Below are 16,030 nucleotides of genomic sequence, written 5' to 3'. Positions count from 1 at the left end.
ACACCTCGTAAAACACATGAGGTTTTAAGCATTCAATTATTCAAGCACAAATGCACAGATTCCCTTCTACTTCTTTTAAAAGGTCTAACACTTACCTTCCAAGTAATTCAAGACCTTGATCTCTACCTTAAGAGTACCATTTGTAGTTAGAAAGTTGCCCAGGAATAAAAGCTTATGCTTAAACTTTAATCATGGGACTGTTAACATGGCCCACTCATTTGATAAACCTTTAATCTTTACCATCCACCCATTAGGATTTAAGGCATGTCAGTGCAACTGAGCAAAATGAAGTTAGCAACTAGAAGTATTCTGAGCACTTGTCTTAGCACCTTTGAAAGAGTGAAATAACTGAAATATTTCAGTGAAATAAGAATAGAAATAAGAATACAGTTTCTGCTTCTTAGAATTTTTTTTAATAAAGAGTTAAAATTCTAATATTTGTGCATTTGTTACCAACCCCGTTGTTAACTGCCAGCCTGAGTGGTGCTGCACTTCGAGCTGTTTGAGGAGTCAGCAGCAGCACTTGGATCCACAGTCTTCAGTCATTACATTAAGTGGTTGCTTAAAAAAGATCTCAGGTTTTTGGAAGACAGAACTCTGTTCTTTGTGCTTCACTCCCAATCAGAAAGACATCACTCTGGTCTTTCTCTTCCCTGTTGTTAATGCAAAAATAGCCACGTGTTGCTTGGAGTGCTCAAGCTAAACTGTGTTTGCAGCTTCAACAGGCACGAGTCTCCCATGTGCAAGTGGTGGCCAGAGAGCTTGCTGTCCTTAAGGCATCTGGTAATCAGTGTTTGACAAGGCAACATTCCACACCAGAGAGGATCAAATCATAGACAGAGATCAGAATCAGTATTCCTGGTGACTGGCAGCAGGAATCTTGAAAGCCCTCAGCCAGGGTAGGCGTGAGTTCAGTTTAAAGTTTTTGTCCCCACAAGTGATGTTTGTTATTCACAAGGTTCATACCCTCGTCTCCTGTAAAGGCAGTAGTGCTGGACCATAAAAACAATATCAAAGATGATGGAGAAGACACCCAGGCCAAACTTGGTTGGATCTCCAAAGACTAATTTCCACTGATCTGTCAAACACAAAATTAGAGTTAAGTCTAACTCCTCAAGTGTAGTCTTGTCTCAAGACTACGAGGTCATGCCATGCATGTTAGAGAAGTTCACGATTATTACCTGGACTGCTTAGACACGCCTTAGGACTGACTGGAGTGCACATCTTATGCAAAGCTAATTAATAACTGTTCCTGTGGTTTCTTTAGAGTAGCTACTTCATTTTATATCTTGAGGGAGTATGAGCAGATTTTTTATTCTTTGTAAAAGAACAGCTCCCCATACCCCAGCACAAACACCATTCTCCTGAGATAACCTGCTGGTTTATATCTGCTTTGTAACAGGGGCCTCCCACCCCATGAAGAAAGGCCCCAGCAGCTCAGTTCCAGGCTTACCATTGTTGTATGACTGCAAAAACATCTGGAGAAGGCTGAAGCTTCCACCAGTGAAGTCCAGTAATACATTCCCAATACTCCATCCCTCAGTGCTTTTCCGACGGAAATTCATGTACGCCTGGGAGTGTAACAAGGAGTCAGTCAGTGTGTCATGCACTGGCATTTCAGAGTAACATTTAAGCAGCTTCAGGTATAACTATGCTGGTTTTGTCACAAAAAGCCTTAATAAATAATCATTGGTGGTTTAGTGTAGTCAGACTTTCAAGAGCACACACTGCAGGCCTAAGAATGCAGCAGAAAAGCAAAAAAAGTTCAGATTTACCTGAGGAAAATATTTTATCAGTGTGACTGCTAACTTAATGTAGGAGAAGCAGAATAAGAACTGTAGCCAAGTCATCTCCTCAGCTGCAGCAAGAAACAGTGTCGTGAAGGTGAAGATCCATGCAAGTGCCAGTAGTCCAACAACAACTCTGGATACTTTCTGACCCGCTCTCTGAAATAGAAACACGGATACAGTTTGGGCTGGTCATACATCCCCAGACACTAAGATACAGTTTGCCCATGACTGTGCAACATTACAGTCCAAACCTGTTTTACCAGTCAGGCTGGTACCACAAGGGAACTTTAAAATTAAGCAAGTGCTACAGCAACCAGGTGTAGGTTTGCAAGAGCTGATGAGCAATATTCATATCAATATTTTGAAACTCTGCTGTCTCTGAATAAGGGGGAAACAATTCTGGAGTATTTATAGTGCATAATCTGTAACAATCTCCCAAATTCAGTCTGATGATATGAAGAGTTCCTATGTATTCAAAAGGCTGATAATGCCATTATGGTAAAAGATGACTATTGCACCTGGCAGTGGGGACAGATGGGCTGTTACAGTTTTGGGTTTAGCATCACCAAAGGAAGAATCCCAAGAAAGAAACAGTTACCATCTAGAGAAAATTGGCTTGTTCAGATCAGAAGCTTTTACGTGAGAATTAAACAAAGAACCACCTGACTGTAAAAATCAATCAGTCTCACCTGAAAAGGTGTGAATTGTAAAAGGGCATTTACAGCTGTTTTAGGACAAAAGAAGTCGAAAAAAAGCTGCAAGTTTGAATTGCTGTAATCTATATGCTGGCCAGAGACCTGCTTGGGAACTTTATGAATCAGGCTGTTTGCCTCAGTTGTTATGAGTCTCTAAGGAGTTTACTTATAAGCTCAGAACTTCCATCAGGCTGAAGCAGATACGATCAGTGGAGTTGCTGCTAACTTAGGAAAGATGAAGGCAGCTGGATTGTGAAGCCTGGCTTCTGGGAAGGCAGTGGAAGCGCAGTGAAGAGGATTTTGGAGCCCCAAAATCGGTGAGGTGCCCGGCAGAGGGAGCTCTGCCAGAGCCGACAGATGAGCCCAGCACCCAGACCCACCTCGTAGATGCAGCACTGAATGATGGTGAGGAGAGTCAGAGTTACTGCGTGGAGGCTGAAGAAAACATCATTGATGGCCACGGGGTTCACCCCGCTGGGATAACTGACCAAGAATTCCTCCTAAAGATAAGAGAAACCAAAACCAGCCACATGTCTTAATTCCCTTCTGTAGATACCCAACCCCTGGTAAGTATTTAGAGAGAATCATGCTCACCTTAATCAAGGGAATCCAGAAGAGGCCAACGTTAAACACACTGTATGCTATAAAGCCAGTGAGGTTTAATGCTATAAAGTCAAAGCTTAGTCCAACAACACTAGAGTAGGGGAAAAAAAAAAAAAGAAACATGCATCAGAGCATTACAGGCAGTTCCAGGGACAGCTTGACCCTAAAATGTACTGATTTACAGGCAATTTCTGATTAAGCAAAAGCCTCAGGCATTGTGACAACACAATGCTGTGAGTTCATGAGGAAGCAAGGTGCAATAACAGCTCTCACTGACCAGGTTGTGTCCCTGCTGTTTAACTTGACTCCTCCATAAGTTCAGCTTGTCTGATAAAGCCATTTCAGCCTGAGGCACTAGTGCATTTCTGCCAGAATAAATGCTTTAGTTCTTATATATAATAATGTTTCTACTTAGAGTCACTTAGTTTAAGGGGAGCTGGCCTAATGATGACACCACAAGGAAGGGTCTGAGAAACAGCTCTCAAGGCTGCAACCTTTGAAAATGATCATCACAACTGGCTCAGGCAGATGATTTGCAACATCACACCAAAGGCAATGGGGAAATTTCTATCACAAATTAGTACTGGATGCCAAACCTTAGGACCAGGTGTCCATAGGATGCACTTAGTTTCCCCTAACCTGCATGTATAAAAGCTCACTGGGGCTGCCATTTGCCTTGTTTTTTTCCCATCTTTCCATGGATAATTCACAATAACCAAGATGGATGTAACTGAAGCTATGAACAGGATTTGCAGGAGTGCTTAAGTGACTTGCAAACACATCTTAAGTCTCTTTACCTTTTTCGTCGCCAGTTTTCAAAGAGTTGAGGATAAAAGGAGATGGACCAGGCAACAAAGTAGATCCAGCCAATCACCTCATCAGCATATCTCACTATGATGCTATGGATCACTTGGAATCGAATCCTAGGTCTGATGGTTAATGCAAAAAGAATTAGTTAATTCATCTAGTCACACTTTTTTCAGGAGTTTTTGTCTTGCTCTGCTTTGAGAGAGGAAATAGAGTTCAGGCGTTGAGACAAGACAACGAAGATTCAGTTGGTTGCAGTTGAGTTGCTCCCCTTTACTTTACTGTCCTTGGTATGTTTGGGACATCTCTCACTCCTACCCCCCCTTTCCTTCTTGCCTGACTCTTTTCCTTTCCATTCTTTTCCATTAAGAATTAATGTTCAAAAAGGTCATCTCGTGCCTATGGCTTCCAGTCTCTTAGCACAAGGTTCTGTTAGGCAAGAGAGAGTTGCACTTTCCACGCTCTGTCAGCAAAGCCTCATGATTGTGCCTGTCCTGTGAGTGTCCCACGTGTTCACCTCTGCATTTGCTTCGAGTCTTAAAAGCAGAAGCAAAACAAGGAAGTAAAATAGGAGCATCTTGTTGCTCAGTGACATCTGGGCAACAAGTGAATACTGTCCAGCTTTCTCCATCTTGCTAGACTTTTCCTGTGAGGGAGAACTGGGACCTGTGAGAAGAGACCTGCCCTAACTAGAAAGCAAAGCACCTGTATGTCATGGTAGTGATGTGGGTGCACAGCTGCACCAGGCTATTAGAAATCCAGAACAAAGCCTGCACAGAAAGATCAGTATCCCCCTGGACACTGACAACCAAGTGCTTCCCAGACTGGAAAATCTGGCATGCAGTTTTCATGCTTTTGGGAAGGGTTATTAAAACCAGACTAAGGAGCTGTGATAACTCAGTTATCTAGTAATTAAATCTAAAATACCAAGATTATCACTCTGCTTCCATGCCCTCTATTTGTCTGAACACCCTGGGGTTTGCTGGAGGTTATCACATCTTCTCAACTACATCCCACTTTACTACAAGAAGGGAATAGTTGCCCCAAAGTTTAGAAAGCTATAGGAGAGTAAGTGGAACTAAAAAACAGCTTCTCACCCAGTTAAGTTGGCATTAGTGGCATAAAGGTAAACTGTTACTTGTCCAACATCATCTGCTTTCACTTGGAAGTCTGCTTTAGTGTGACCTGCAGGGAACTGTACCTGCAAGGCAAAGTAGAGGGAAGAGAAAAGAATTGCACCACACCAGCAGGAGCCTTTTGTTTAAGGTCACAAGTCTGTTCTGTCACTTACTTCATCAGGTAGTTCAACGATGGTGCTGTTCTTTGAGGAGTGTGTAATATTAAGAGTTATCACCAGTGTCTCATTTAATGGAGCCCTGTGAAGGCAGAAAAAAACAGGTTAGGCTGGTGCCTGAGTTCAGAGTTTGCTGCAGGGATGTGGGGGAGTATCTGCTGAATCCTCTCAGCAATGAGCAGCCCACACACAGCAGTCCCTGCCTGGTACTCGGAGAAACACCAGCTCCCAAGTGTGTGAGCACTGTACTGGTTCTTTTATCTGAACTAGAGAGGGCACGAGACATTATGTGGCCACATTTTAGCTCCCTCTTCTCCATACAAGTGGCAGAGCAAAGTCATTGCCACCAGGATCCCACCTTTGTGCTCATTAACCCTTGCTGGTAAAGAGGGACAGAAACAATGCACATGTACTTGGGGTGATGAAGGACAGAAATTACAGCAGTAAGACAAAACAAAAAAACCCTAAAAAAACCCCTTCTCCGAGTGACACAGTCCTGCACATCTTTCCTAGAGAACTCCACTGAGCATTTGTCCAGGAGGTTATCCTTCTAGGAAATGCAAGTTTCTCTTAAGCATCAATTTTTAGAAATGGAGGAACTGTAAATTCATTTATGGAGGACAGCCCCTGTTCCAAAGGGAAAGTAAAGCTGCAATCACGACTTTACCTCAGAGAGATGGTGACGTTTGTTGAACTTCCACTTTCTAAAGAAACCACTTCAGGGACAGACAATACAATGACTCCATCTGGGGGGAAAAAAAACCACCCACACAAATCTCAATTACTATGAACAGCTCTTTCAGAAGAACAACCCATTTTCTTTTGTGCCACAGACATTTTGTCAACTGGTACCTGCAGTATCAGATCAATCACATTAGTACACGTGAAAAACAGCAAAGGGAGTACAGCAACTAAAGGTACTGAAGTTAAGGTGACTAAACAACTTAAAAGGAGAAGTAAATAATTGTCACTTGAACATTTTGGAAGGAAGCAATTTAAATACGTGAAGTGCAACAAAAGGTCATGTCAAGTGAAGGCCACAGACTCCTGCAAAACCACACTGATTCTTGATGTGATCCCAGTAATCTAAGAGTCATAAATGCCCAAAATTTAGTTTAAAATTGCTTCTTGGATCACAAATTCAAACCAAGTACCTAGATGTCCAAGAGAATGTACATTTACTATCTTAACACTTCAAGAATCTCAAGTACCTTACTTACAGTGCTCTGAAATATTGAATTAAGGGGTAAATTGTACAACACCCCAGCTATGCTGTACCACATCATGCTCTTAAGAGGCCAAGATTCCAAGTCATCAATTTTGACATGTGGAATCCAAGCCTATTTTATTCATTATGTGTTTAAAAGACACAAGAGACAAGGTGAAAGAACAAAGACCCATATAAAAATAAGACCAGAAACGGAGAGATAAACAGTTTGCATAGATTGGCCTGGACACTTTCTTTTTCTTTACTGTTGCCACATATTACACAGTGTTCTTAAGAAGTTATTTCAGTGCAGAGGAGGTCCTCAGTTTATCACTGGCTGTATCCCATCCAGTATTTAATCTGCTTCTACAGATTTTGGAGCGTGAGGCGAGGGCTCCCCCACATCAGTGCCTGGGCAGAGCACCGACACCAAGCCAAGGTAACGTGTGAGAGAAGAGCTGATGGGAGCGTGTCACAGGTATTCCTGGAGAGCTGTAATGGGATAACTGGAGAGCTGCCCTCTTCCACCTCTTGCTGGTCTGGAGCCCTGTGGGGCCAAACTGGGATGACCAAACACTCACCGCCAGGCCCCGGCAGCACAAGAAAGAGGCTCAGCAGAGCGGGGAGCAGGCACCGCGTCCTCATGGTGGAAAAGCTGCAGAGAAAGCGGGGAGAAGCTTTGCTCAGGTCCCACGCGTTTCGACGGGGGCACAGCCCATCCCCTCCGGCGGCAGCCGAGGCAAATAGCTTCCCTCCCAGCACCGCGGCCCCCAGCCCGGCCGAGGGACCCCCAGCACCCCTCAGAGAGCACCGATCTCCCAGTCCCTCTGTGTGCCCGGACTCCCCGGGGATATCTTTACATCTTTACTTCAGCTCTTGTCCCGTGACGGACCCCAACCCCATCGCGCGGGACTACAAATCTCGGCAGCCCCCGCGCCCTCGCCAGCCCCCTGCCGCTGGCAGCGCGCCGCGGGGCACGCTGGGACTTGTAGTCCCGCCGCCCTCCCCTCCGGAGCCCCGGCGGAGCGGGGCAGCCGGCGCTTTGGGACGCGCGGCGGTGCCGGGGAGCGGGCGGACACCCACCTCCTTCAGCGCCCGGCGCCGTCCCGGCTCTTCCCTTTTCAGCTCTCACGTGAGGCGATCGCCTGTGGACTCCCCGCCCAGCGCCCACCGCGCCGCTGCGGCCGCCCCCGGGGCCATCTTGGGTGTGGCGGAGCGGGTCTGTGAGGGGGGAGGATTGCGAAAGGGTACGAGGCGGACTGGGCGATGTCCTGGTTTGATTTTTGTCCAGAATTCTGGTTTTCGACAAAAAGTCTGGTTTTCGACAAAAAGTCTGGCTTAAGGGTGCGCGTGTCAGCGGAGAGGGCTGGGGAAAGGGCGGTTTGTCACTCTCAGGGTGAAGGGGTAGTGGCCGGGGAGCGCTGAGGGGGAGGCACCCTCAGCCTGAGAGCAAAGTCCGGGTCGCGCTCCTGCCCCGTCCCTGGGAGCCCACACCGGGTGTGCCCTCGGCTCTTGGGAGCAGGTAACTCCTCCGGGGCACAAGGAACCGTGTGGGGCTCAGCATGGTGGGTGTCGGTCCCCCTGGATGCGGTGGGCGAGCTGACAGCGGTCCCCTCACGGCCATGGCGGGCAGCCCCGAGCCCAGCTGTGTGCTGGGCATAGACCTGGGCACCACGTCGGTGAAGGTGGCCCTGGTGACAGGGACAGAGCGAGGGCTGGCGCTGGCACAGAGCTGCTCCAGGGAGACGCAGGCATACACCGATAGCCTGGAAGCTGGACCGCAGGTAAGGGCTGGCAGGGAGCACTGATGGAAATCGCAGGACACCAGCCTTGCCTTGTCGTGCCTGGGTTTTGCTACACTGTGCAGACTCCAGTGGCTTTCTTGGGTTGTTTTGTGCCGAGATTGGCAGATGGTTGCTGCGTGTTTATGGATACTTGAAACTAGAGTTAAAACACTCTCTGTTCACTGTTCAAGGAAGTCAGGTAGAGCTGCTTGATTTAAGAAAGACCCAGGTTTTGAAAAGTTGCCCAAGACTATCTGAAACTATTCTCCCATGAACCACCACCTTGTCTTTGACACTCCCAGTCAGGGAACAGCAACCACTTGCCAACTGGAAGGGTATTAGATACTTTATTGTATGATGGAATCATTACTGGAAATTCCCAGTGGAAATAACCGGGAACATGTACTCCTATAAAAGATCTTTTCATCCATTGTGTTGGTCAGTCTAGAAAAAGGATGAATCAGAGTCATAAAAAATGTGCATCAACATTCCTCTGGCCTAGTACTGTAGTGAGTCCAGGGCTAATTTCTAAGCAAAGATACCAAACAGGCCAACCCTCCTCCCTACAGCCATGTTCGTGCAGCCAAAAGTACCTATGCACAAAGTTCACATTTAATTTTAGACTAATATTTGAGTAGTTTTGTTTGTAATCTTGATACTGGTCTGTCACAAAGTAATCTGAATCTTTGGAAGTGTGAAAGCTGCCATAGAGCTTCTTGAGGCACAGTTTGGTCAGTTTGATGAGTAGATCAGTTTGCTGGGTAGTTCTGGGAATAAAATATTCAGAAGTGAAATATCAACATCATGAAAATCTTCTTCTCAACTTCCTAGTATTTGGTTTTAGTTTTTGTGGGTTTGTGGGGGTTTTTTGGATGTTTTTCCTTTTTACAGTTTAGTAGTGAATGTTACTGTAATACATGCTGTTGAGCTAAATGAGTTCTGTTCTTCACTTCTGACTAGAGCAGCCTTGTTTGATAAATACACTGGGTGAATCCTAATGGCTGCATGCTCAGGATGATGCTTTCTGATTGCAGGGAATGGAGCAGAATGTCCAGAGAATAATAAGAGCACTGAATGAGTGCCTTGCTGCTCTACCTCAGCAGCAGCTCCAGCGAGTCACCCACATTGGGATTACAGGACAAATGCACGGGGTTGTGTTTTGGAAAAGTGATAAAGGTAACATTAATTCTTTAACATTCCTCTTCAGAGTTAAAATTAAATTTTAGCACTGAAATGATTCTGTGATTAAACTGCTGTGTGTTCACTTTGGTCTTCTGTAAAACAGAATTAACAGGTCATCTTTTGTGGGAATTTTGCCTTTTTTTCTGGAATTTCAGCTCCTTGTATAGTTAATGATATTGTTTGCACAGATTAGTTAAAGGATTTAGTCTAATGAGATCCCTGCAGAGTCAGCACAATTATATGAGGGAGAAATAACATATTTGTGGCTTGTTAATTGTGAATAACTTGGGGGGGATGCTGTCCAGCATCTCCATAACTTTCTGGTTTTTCCCCCCCAAAATCTCAAGCCATTTTTTTCCTACCAAGTCGTAGACTGTCTTGTTGCATTCATTTTGTTGCTTATGCTTCTGTTAGTAGGAGCTGAAAAAGGACTATGGTCGTGATTCTGGATGCTCAGCTACTTGGCAAGACCTTAGAAACAAAATCAGCTGCAGTGAGGTGGTCACGTGGGGCTTGACTGTGCAAATACCCAGATAATCTTTGCGATAGTGAGGATATTGGAAAAATCCAGGCCTTGGATTGCCAGCCCTCTGAGATAGGGATGGATTATCTTCTTGGCTATTGCCTTATAAACCTGCTGAAGTCTAAAGCTTCCAGAGTGTGGTTCCATGTCTTCTTTCTTTTTACCTTATGATGTGCATATAATTGGAACAATTATATATAAATACAATTATACAAGTCTTACTATAATAGGAGTTGTGCAGATTAAGCAAAGATTTATTGGAAACCATAGATTAGATTTCCCAAAAGTGCTAGTCACTGCCTGTCAGAAATTGTCAGGGTCTTAATTGCTTGAAGAGACACTCTACTATTCATTTCTGGCTGTAATTTTATGTTAAATTCGAAAATGATTAGAAAGAAAGAAATCCAAAGGCTGATGGACTGAAGGAGCTGTTTTGCTTTCCACGTGTCCCAAGAGCTACATAACAAAGCCTCCTGGGTTCATAGACACAGGTTCTTATGTCATATTGGTAAATATTTTATGTCCTAAAGCCACATGCCACTTTAGTTTCATTTCTATCAAGTGAAAGAGGGTGTTTGCTCTCATTTGTTTTGAGTGGACTAAGTGAATCCAGGACCTTTGGGACACAAATAAAATTTTTAGTAGCATCCTTTGGGGTTAGATTTATGGTTAATAATATTTCTTAAAATCCATTTAAGACTAGAAAAGCAAACCAATTGGAAATTCGGTTCAAAAGGGCTTGATTGAACAGGGAATTAAGGGAACAAGCCAGAGTATGTGTTTTGCTTTGCATGTTTCACATGGCCCTTCCCAGCTTTCTTGGCTGTTGTTTGCTGTGTGAGTGTGATTTATCCAGCCCAAGAATGACTTTTTTAGCTGTATTTAAGTGAGTCAGGCAGCTGGGTCTCTTCTCTGACCTGTAGGACAAGTGGCACAGCACAGCTTGAAACTCTGCTCCCTGGCCAAAACCCGGGAGTTTGCCTCAATTTCAGAGCCAGCTGGAGACAGGGAGTGGCCTGTCCTGTCCCTGCCCTGTGTCCAGGGAGAGGCCAGAGCTGAGCCCTGGAGTGTGCTGGCAAACATCACGTGCCAGTGCTTGAGCCCAGCCTCTCCAGTCAAAGAATGTGAAGGTTTCATCAAAGCTGTGGAGTTCTGTGTTCAAAAGGAACATACTGGACTGGTAAAACTGAATTAAACCTTGATCTACTTTGGTGAAGCTTTGCTGCACAGCACAGGGGAGGGTTACTCTTTAGTACTTTGCAGTCCATTGCTTAATACTTATAGATCCAGGTTTCTTGTTGGCTTAAAAGGTGATGAAACTTGGTGCTCTCCATCATGGGCAGTTCATTGCTACCACAGCATTCTCCAGGTTGTGATGTGGCAGATCCCAGTTGAGGTTTATATGTGAGAGCTGCCATATCAGCTCCTTGTCTCCCATAGCAGAACTGTGGTTGGGGTTTTTTTGTGGCTCACCTGCTATTTAAGTATCTTTAATATCTCAAGGTGCAAGTGGCTTGCTGCTTTAGGCACTAGGAGTGCTTAGAGAAAAGGAAGGCCTTGGATAACATCCTCTGTTTTAGCAAAGGATGACTGGCATTATGACGTTATCTAGGGCTGAAAACCATGACCAAATAATTTGATTACAACCTCTGCTGGCTCCGTTTCTGCTCTTTTTCCAGTATATTGAGCAAATTATCAAGCGTGTCCAGAAATGAGGGATGCCAGGCAGGCTGCACTGCAGGGAATCACTGGATTTCTTGGATACTTTGTGTTTCAGGTTGCAAGTGGACCGAGTGTGGCACAGGCCCTGCCTTTGAGCCACAGGACGTCAGTCACCTGGTGACTTGGCAGGACGGCCGCTGCAGCCCCACCTTCCTCTCTTCCCTTCCTCTGCCACAGTCAGATGTGAGCTTGGCTACGGGGTTTGGATGTGCCACAATCTACTGGTATTTAAAGAAGAGGTACATTGCTTCTCAAAAGGGCTTCTGTGTCAGGCAGTTTCTCATCTTGAATTTATGTGGCAATTACTATTCCTGTAGCATGTTAATGCTGCTGCAGGCTGAGGGGCTGCGTTTCTCTGTAATCATAATCTTAATTAAGTAGTCAAACAATATTTAAAAGGGCAGTGTTTAATATAAACTACATGCAACTGAGCACACAGGAGTCTCTGACCTCATAAAATTACTACAGATTTTTAACAAAAAGAAGAGCTTCTGACCATAGAGTAACAGAAGCTTTAAAGTATCACAGAATAATTGTAGTCCATTGTACCGGTCAGAGGAGCTCTGCTAATGCAGTTTGAATGCTGTCATTTTGCCTTGTGCTGTTGATGAAAATACCAACATGCCTAAAACAGTCACAGAGTGCTTGGTCTGGTTGCTGCCAGATGCTAAAACAAAAAGGCTCTAAATTAGTTTCAGTTCCTTCCTTCCTCAGACGCTGAGATCCTCATGAGGTGTTATGAGTGCTCTGCTTTCTTGTGGCATGTTTGCAGAGGGTATAATTTTTCACTTATGACTTGGCATCAGTAAGGTTTGCTCTTCAGTTTCATCTTTTTCAAAGAGCCAATGTCTTCCTCTGCAATGAGCTCAGGTTCAATAAATGGGAAAAAACTTATTAGATCTTGATTTCTTCCAGTATGTGCCCAGCAAATATATGGAATATGGTGTGATCCTACTTTAGAGCTGCATTGTTTCACCATTTGATACATTTCCATTCATATCATTTGTGCATCCCTGACCAACTGTGGGAGTTTACCTATTTTTCTCAAATGCTCCAGGGTCAACCAAATGCCACTTTTTTGATGCAAACAATTACTACTTTCCTGGTAACTTTGCAATGCTGTGGTTTTGAACCAAGACTATTCATTCCTTAAAGGTGCTGTCTCTCCATCTTCCATCAGGAGATAAGTATTGCTGCAGCTTGGAAAACAAATTCCATTTAAAAAAACAAACGAAAACAACAAAATGCAGGTTGATCACTGAGGTGGCAGTTTAATTTTTAGATGAGACCACACATGTCATGTTCTCTGTAGCAATGGAAGTTGTCTTGCTCCTGCTGCCTTAAAGCAAAAAACCCTTACTGGTTTTGTTTTTAAAATGTCTTGTTTAAAAGTCCAGATTTTCTGAAGGCTTATGATGCAGCTGGCACTATCCAGGACTACGTGGTTGCCATGTTATGTGACCTGAAGAAGCCACTCATGTCTGTCCAGAATGCTGCCAGCTGGGGATATTTTAGTTCCAGAAGCAAAAGCTGGAATACTGACATGTAAGTGCTAAGGTTGTTCAGTGGGGCCTGTGCACTGCACCTCTTTGGGCCCTGAGTATCAATGTGCTACAGATAAAAAGGGGTTGAAAGTTACTCCTAATCAGTTGTGACCTGTACTGCTGAACTATTGACTATTGAGAGTTTGCTCTGGTTTGTGAAGTGTATCTGTTTAAATCTTATAAAATCTGGTACAGTATTTTTAGAAATACCTACCAAGAGCAGAGCTGAGAGACTCGTCAGTGAGTCCTTGTATAGCAAACTGTTCTCTCCTTTTCCACGGTGGGATGGGATGGATGGGAATGGACAAGTGCATGTTGCAGCCACAATGTTCCCTCTGTCGTGGCAAAGGCACTTATCACTCTCTTAGTTCTTTCAACTGAACTCCTTCGTAACTACTAAGACTTACTTGTGATAATGCTTAAGAGTTATTAAGCTACAGGAAATCTTATAGGAATCAGCTTATTTATTTACTTATTTGTGTTAATGATTTACTCTTTCAGGGCTGAGTGCTAAGGCCTTATATATTCAGGGCTTAGGTTAGGCCAGGACTCCAAGGTGAAAGATCTTCTCATCAAGGTATGAAAGAGTGACAGAAACTTGCACTTTGCCAACTGAACTTTTACTAATGTGGAGTTGTTGCTGTAGCACTGTAGTGTTATCTTGCAGCTGATTGCATAAGGAGTTTGTTGGATTTAACTCTTTGTGATTTGGTTTTGAACCACTAATTGCATGACATCTTAAGTTTTTGACACTTAGCTGCATTTTTGCTGTTTTTGTGACTGTCCCTTTAGCCTGGAACTGCTTGTCCATGTGACATCAGCAGGTTAAACTCGCTGAACATGTACTGTATAATCTCAGGTACTCAGATTGCATATAAAGAAAAACTATTTATTCTTCTAGACTATTCTAGTTTACCCAGCCCATTGGACTGGAATGCTGCCCCTGTCCAAGACAGAGCTTTCTAAATAGGTGAAAGCCTCCATAAATCCAGCAGCCACAAATATATGGACAGCTTCATGTGTGACTTCAAAGAGGTCTTTGTAGTCATGCCACAGTTCCCATACTGCTTTCCTCCAAGAATGTTATTCTGATTACAGATTGAAAAAATCCGGCTTTCCTGTTCACTTGCTTCCAGAGGTGGGAGACTCTGGAAGCATTGCAGGCAGGACAACCCGTGCATGGCATGGAATACCCAAAGGAGTAAAAGTAGGAATTGCTCTGGGAGATTTCCAGTGCTCTGTTTATTCCTGTCTGACTGAGAGGACTGACGCAGGTATGGTCATTTTGGTATCTGATTTGGTTTTCTCATTGTCCTCCTTCAGAATGGCTTAGTAAAACACTGATTTTTTTTTTCTTTTTTTAATTCCTTTTGTGTTCTAGTTCTTAATATCAGTACCTCTGCTCAGCTGACCATCTCAATGCCCCCGGGTTTCCAGCCTCCAGAGACACCAGATCCTTCCTCAGCTGTCACTTATTTTCCCTACTTCAACGGGGACTACTTGGCAGTGGCAGCATCGCTCAACGGAGGCAACGTGCTGGCAACGTTTGTGGGCATGGTGGCACAGTGGACAGGGGAGCTGGGTAAGTCATGTCAAGGAGAGCTGAAGCTTAAAATTGAGGTTGATCATCAAGGTAAAAGGAAGCTGAGGCAAAGGAACAAGCCTAGAGCTGCTCTGTCATGCCATACAGGGAACAAGGATGTATGTCTTGGGCCAGGCTTCCTCTGTCTCTGGAATTTCCTGCTTATGAACATGCTGGGACTCCACATTCACATTGCCTCTAGGTCTTCCTTGGTTTCAAGGACAGAAGAGAATTATTTTGTGCAAGTTGATTTTCAGAAGGAAAAGATGGCAGATTTGAGGACAACAACCTCTAATTTTGTGTGACTGCAGTCCAAAGGAGTCCCTTGGTTGGATCAGTTGCCTTTTGCAGAACTCTAATGGATTTTAAGACTCAAACTCGTGTTATGTCTTCTAAGTGCTTTAAGCTTGGTCTTCACAGGTTTTTTAATAATCTCTTGGGTTTTGCAATACAAAAGTAAGCTCTGAAATTGTTCTTTCAGCGAGTACTTGAGGTGAGCTTTGCATTCACATGGAATCCAGCCACTGAAGCTGCTGTCTGCCATTAGTGCCTGATGTTGCTTTGTGTAACTTAGCACAGGACAGGTAACAAGGAATAGCTGCATTGTCAGGAAAGGCAGTTTCAGAGAAGGTTTCTAGTGTCACACATCCTGGATACAGATGTGGTGGGAGAACTGTGGTTCGTAATCCTGGAAAAAACAGTCACCCTTGGGACATGAAAAAAGATATCCAATATTTTGCTGAACTAATGGATAAGTGTCCATTGTAAGTCTCCACTAGATTAGTAACCTGGTATTTCCCATCTGCAGGACTTCAGGTCCAGGAGTCTGCCATCTATACAAGGATAATCCAAGCAGCCTTGGCCCAAAACCACAGCAAACTCTCAGTCCACCCAACCATATTTGGAGAGAGGCACATTCCTGAGCAGTTGGGATCAGTGACCAGCATTGCTGCCTCTGAGCTGTCCCTGGGCCACGTCACCAGAGCTCTGTGCCGTGGGATTATCCAGAACCTCTGCTCCATGTTACCTGTGCAGCGCCTGACAGACACGGGCGTGAGGAGGATCCTGGGCAGCGGGAGTGCCCTGGCCAGGAATGAGGTGCTGAGGCAGGAAGTGGAAAGCGCTTTTCCATTCCCTGTGGTTTATGGGAAGGATGTCGATGCTGCTGTGGGGGCTGCCATGGTGATGTTCCATAAGAAATAAAGTGGTTGTTTGGAATGGCCTGGGATGGAGCTTCTGTTTTCTTCCTGACTCTACAGTGTTTCTTTTCACCTTATTCCACATGCAGTCTCACTCA

General features: G+C 44.5%; 2 protein-coding genes across 3 annotated transcripts; one reads left to right on the top strand and one right to left on the bottom strand.

The window, feature by feature from the left end:
- Positions 1-394: 394 nt before the first annotated feature.
- CTNS (cystinosin, lysosomal cystine transporter) lies at positions 395-7,697 on the bottom strand. Of its 2 annotated transcripts, none has more exons than XM_027690849.1 (11): positions 7,480-7,697; positions 6,978-7,051; positions 5,857-5,935; positions 5,187-5,271; positions 4,993-5,096; positions 3,886-4,017; positions 3,080-3,179; positions 2,866-2,985; positions 1,776-1,946; positions 1,454-1,571; positions 395-1,078 (listed from the first exon to the last, which is right to left on the bottom strand). In XM_027690849.1, exons 2-11 carry the CDS (start codon positions 7,039-7,041, stop codon positions 948-950), a joined length of 1,104 nt encoding a protein of 367 aa, XP_027546650.1. In that variant the 5' UTR covers positions 7,042-7,051; positions 7,480-7,697; the 3' UTR covers positions 395-947. The 2 variants fall into 2 exon arrangements, with proteins under 2 accessions (XP_027546650.1, XP_027546651.1); XM_027690850.1 differs by lacking the exon at positions 7,480-7,697 and adding an exon at positions 7,208-7,226.
- A 103-nt stretch (positions 7,698-7,800) lies between these two features.
- SHPK (sedoheptulokinase) lies at positions 7,801-15,958 on the top strand. The gene is made up of 7 exons (XM_027690848.1): positions 7,801-8,180; positions 9,215-9,356; positions 11,663-11,846; positions 13,000-13,152; positions 14,250-14,425; positions 14,533-14,733; positions 15,542-15,958. The coding sequence occupies exons 1-7, from the start codon at positions 7,959-7,961 to the stop codon at positions 15,934-15,936; spliced, it is 1,473 nt and encodes a 490-aa protein (XP_027546649.1). The 5' UTR covers positions 7,801-7,958; the 3' UTR covers positions 15,937-15,958.
- The last annotated feature ends 72 nt before the right edge of the window (positions 15,959-16,030 follow it).

The sequence above is a fragment of the Neopelma chrysocephalum genome, unplaced genomic scaffold, assembly GCF_003984885.1.
Source record: "Neopelma chrysocephalum unplaced genomic scaffold, ASM398488v2 Primary Assembly neopelma1_82, whole genome shotgun sequence".
NCBI lineage: Eukaryota > Metazoa > Chordata > Aves > Passeriformes > Pipridae > Neopelma > Neopelma chrysocephalum.
This window is presented reverse-complemented; position numbering and strand designations above follow the sequence as displayed.